Raw genomic sequence first — 4,214 nt, 5'->3', positions numbered from 1 at the left:
ATTCTGTGTCGTCACGTTTAAGTTTAATTATTAATCGCTTTATCAAAGCAGCCCAACCTCCCTCGTTAACTATATTCTCTTTGGAATGGACAGATAGAGCAGCATGAACAACCCTTTGGAATGCGCTTGATTTCTGCAAAAACTACTTATTAAATATTGTGTGATTTTCAACCAAGTAATAATAATACATAACAATAATATATCACCTCTTGATTAAACATACATACCAAACAATTTATCACATCTTGATTGGACACATGGTTTAATTAAATTTTAATCCAGGCTGGTAAACATATGTACACCTTGTCTTGAATAACCGATAAATGTTCCTATTTGCATAATGGCACAGTATTTTAATTGGCTTAAAGCGATATGTTTAATAAAATGTTGAGAAATTTGTATGCGATACACCCTGGGCCTCAAAATTGCTTGTATAATAGGTAATATTGTATGTTTTCCATCTGCACAGGGTTTATTCTCAGGTCCTCTTGTTTCCATCCTGTCATGGTTCACACTAACAGAGAAAAGCAGATCATTTTGCGTTCTGCATGCCATGCTGCTCCCAACAAATTATGTCAGCAAATGATGCCAGACGTAGTGGGTGATTCCTTAATTTCTTTACTTGTTGAAGTATGCTGGAATGTAGAACAACAATGAAAAAGTGCAAATATAAAGTGAACACATTTAGAGTAAGATAGTAATTTTCACTTTAATAATGCAACACTTGATTTACAATATACATTTAATAAGATATCTTCCATATCCTTAGAGCTTGGGTGGGCCGGCTAGCCTCCATCCTTCCATCTTCCCCACCTTCGTAAAGTAACCCATCGTTCCCAGAAGCAAACAGGCGGATGCACCCGTGCTGACACTGTGGGCTGGACAGAGAGAAAAACAGACAGAAAATACCTCAAATACATGACTACATAAAAGGTTACAAATCATCAAATGTGCTTGGTCATTACTAAAGTGATAGCTATTTTACAATATGTCATGATTATAAGGTCATTTACTTCTTCACCAGGACATTGTTTTTTTGTAAGCTCAAGCATTCTGGAATGGATGCTGACAAATCACTTTCTATTTTCCTACAGCCCAAACATAGAAATGATGCATACCACAACAAGCCAAACAGAACAGTCCAGTCCAGTGTCCAACTCATTGCCTCACTCATGGGCCGATGGAAAGACTCCACCCAAAACTCAATATCTGAACAACTACTGGCCAGAGTGAAGTGAAAGTTATGGAATTTGTGCCCAAAATTCCATTCTCCATGGTTTGGTAACCTCAATTTTTTCAGAGACATGCAGTTTTAGACAGTTCATATCAAAATAGGAGCCATTGGACATAAAAACTAGGGGGGGGAGGCGCTTCAGCCGGCAAGGCTAGCCACCACCCACTAGCTTTGCCGTCTTTGACGCAGCTTGTTCTCCGGTTGCGTGCATGCGTCCACCTGGTGCAGCCATCTTACATCATTATGACACATCATTATGAAACATCGGCGCACGGTTATGCAAATCGGCGTATTTACGTGGTTGAGTGGTCGATTTACGTCGGCGTGTCACCCCACCCCTACAAACAATTATTAAATACACTGGCATAAATACGATGGTTGAGTATTGTTATAATGGTGTTTACGTTTCTGGTTGTATGCACTTAAGAGTTTGAAGGAGAAGATATTTAAGTGTAGAATAGATTGTTGTTTGGTTGCAGGTTGATCTGTAGCATATGCATTTCTATCTTATTTGACTTTGATGATAATGATTTCCAGTTGATTAATTCAATACTTAAAGGAATGGCAACATAGTACTAATGTAGGTCTTTGCAATGAAGATGGCTTTTCCTTCTGTTAGTTTATTTCTGCTGGAAGGAAAACTACAAATGTAATGGACGGGCTTTCAACTATTTTTCCATAGGACAATGAGCAAGTGATAGCAGATATCTGGATTGTTATGGAAGCTTCACATCATACAAATTCTAGAGGTATGTAGTCATGGTTGAGACTGGTGAGAGCCTTGTTTGTGCTCTCTGGGTGCTTTGTTGTTATGGTAAAGTATTACACAGGGATGCTACTTACTCTTGGCTCCCAGGAAGACTCCAGTCGCACAGCCACCAATGAAGTAGTTCAGTGGCTCATCATCTTCACGGACGTGAGCACTGAGGCACGTTGTCATGCCAAAGACGGCTCCCAGGGTGGCTAATATCACACAAACACAAACACACACATCACCCAACTTTACATTATTTGATTATTTGATTGTATGTGATCATAGAATCCAAACTTTATCTTGCCAGACGACAAACCAGCATCTATTTAGTTGCATTTTGTGTTGATTTAAAAAATAACATGACAGAGTTAATGTGCACATCCAATTCTGTGTCTTCATCGTGTCCTAACTGGCTTGGGAGCCAAGGGGCAATTATTTTGCTTCTAGTCTGAGGTCATAGTGAGCATAAACCTGAATGAGTGAGTTCAGATAAATAGATGTCCCATTGAACGTAGCTTTGTAGGTGATTTGTGGGTGTCTACAGATGGATTAACATTACATTATCAACAAGGATAAGACAAATAACTGACATCAGCAGATGCTTTCAGGTTGTATTTTGTTTTTCTTCTGAAACTGACACTGCTGGACAGTTTAATGCCACATATTTACCCATGCCAAGAGTTGCGCTGCCGGCTCTCTGTACTCCTGCCAATGCAGATTCAGGCTGGAATGCTGCTAGGTGATATGCTGAACCAACCAGGCCTGAAAAACACATACACATGAACAATTTTGTAAAATGTGTGTGTTTAGCAGAGTATGGTCTGTATGTAAAAAAAACAATCATCTTGGGTTACAACAGGTGTGTCACAGATATGTCAGAGTCACTTGGGAGTTCAGTGAGGAGGATCTTTATAAAGATCTAGCTCCTCTTTGGCACTACAAGATAGCCTTTAGGAGAACTAGTGTCTGTGAAAAGTTCTTACTGTTAGACTATAGTGGTGATATGTGGTGGCTACATACATTGCACAAGATAGATTACAGATGCGCCATATCCATTACGATCATTTGGCAGACGCTTTTTAGCGTATTCTCGTATTCTCCCTGTCCTTGTAATATTCTGTGCCTTTCTGCAATTAAGTTGGAAATAAGTGGAATGCATTCTTTCTGATTTGTCCATTGAGACAATTCATTGTATTACAATTACAGATGTGGGTAGGCCGCAATAACATGCTGGACAACCAGAATATTCATGTAGTGAATGGCAAGGGGCTGCAGTAACTCAGTCCATAGGGATTCAGCTTGGGAACCAAGGGGCTGCCGGTTCAAGTCCCGTATGGGAGTAAGTGGACTGGTAGCTGGTGAGTTGCCAGTTTGGGCACTGCCGAGGTGCCCCTGAGCAAGGCACCGAACCCCCAACTGCTGCCCGACATATGGCTCCCATGCACCCCCCCCCCCCCCTCTGTAGTGTGTTTGTGTGTGTGATATGTAGGGGGTGTAAGACAAATATCAAGTGCATGTGATTGCAGTGAATTGCATGCGACGTGACAAGAATAAAGTATCTTAATCTTAGTGTGTGGGTCATCTCTAGAAACTGCTATATCTAAAGGCATATCACTGTACATCTATTGATTGCGTGGGGTATATTAGAGTAAAGAAGCCGAACCTGGAGACTATGTGGTCCTTGGAGTAGCTCTGTGCGAGATCTAAACACATTATACACAATTTAGTTTTAATAACTAACAACAGTTAGTGCCGCGCGGCTATCCTGCTAGCATAACAGCATTAGCTCAAATGTCAGTTCAGCGTTCCGCCCCACGTTGCTCCTATCCTACAGCGATCTACGCCGTTTTGTCGCCAATGATATTTACCTAAAGCCGCGGCAAATTTCGTAGTGATCCATGTTTTTTGGACACAGTCCGTGCCCTCTTGTATGTCCCAGTAACCCATTATGGACTCGGCATCAAGGACATAAGCAGACAAAAGCCAACTCTCGCGAGATATATTCTTCTTCGTGGACTGGAATGGTAAACCATCTGCTCACTCATGTAAACGAAACGCCACCAATGGTGAAATATGTGTACTTGTTTGTACTGTAGCCCAGATATTTAAGATAATTTAATTAAATTTACATTTAGCTAGACGCTTTTATCCAAAGCGACTTCCAACACACACATAACTACAGTTTTGAAGACAAATAAGGCAAAATTTAAGATACTTTATTTGTCA

The 4,214-nt window shown here is 40.6% G+C and overlaps 1 protein-coding gene across 1 annotated transcript; it reads right to left on the bottom strand.

Moving 5' to 3' along the window:
* Positions 1-690: 690 nt before the first annotated feature.
* On the bottom strand, positions 691-3,997 carry ndufa11 (NADH:ubiquinone oxidoreductase subunit A11). Its single transcript, XM_076141482.1, has 4 exons — positions 3,857-3,997; positions 2,658-2,750; positions 2,078-2,197; positions 691-878 (listed from the first exon to the last, which is right to left on the bottom strand). The coding sequence occupies exons 1-4, from the start codon at positions 3,933-3,935 to the stop codon at positions 766-768; spliced, it is 405 nt and encodes a 134-aa protein (XP_075997597.1). The 5' UTR covers positions 3,936-3,997; the 3' UTR covers positions 691-765.
* Between the last annotated feature and the right edge of the window lie 217 nt (positions 3,998-4,214).

The sequence above is a fragment of the Genypterus blacodes genome, unplaced genomic scaffold, assembly GCF_046128005.1.
Source record: "Genypterus blacodes isolate CSIRO-AG114 ecotype Tasmania unplaced genomic scaffold, CSIRO-AGI_Gbla_v1 ptg000019l_1, whole genome shotgun sequence".
Lineage (NCBI taxonomy): Eukaryota > Metazoa > Chordata > Actinopteri > Ophidiiformes > Ophidiidae > Genypterus > Genypterus blacodes.
This window is presented reverse-complemented; position numbering and strand designations above follow the sequence as displayed.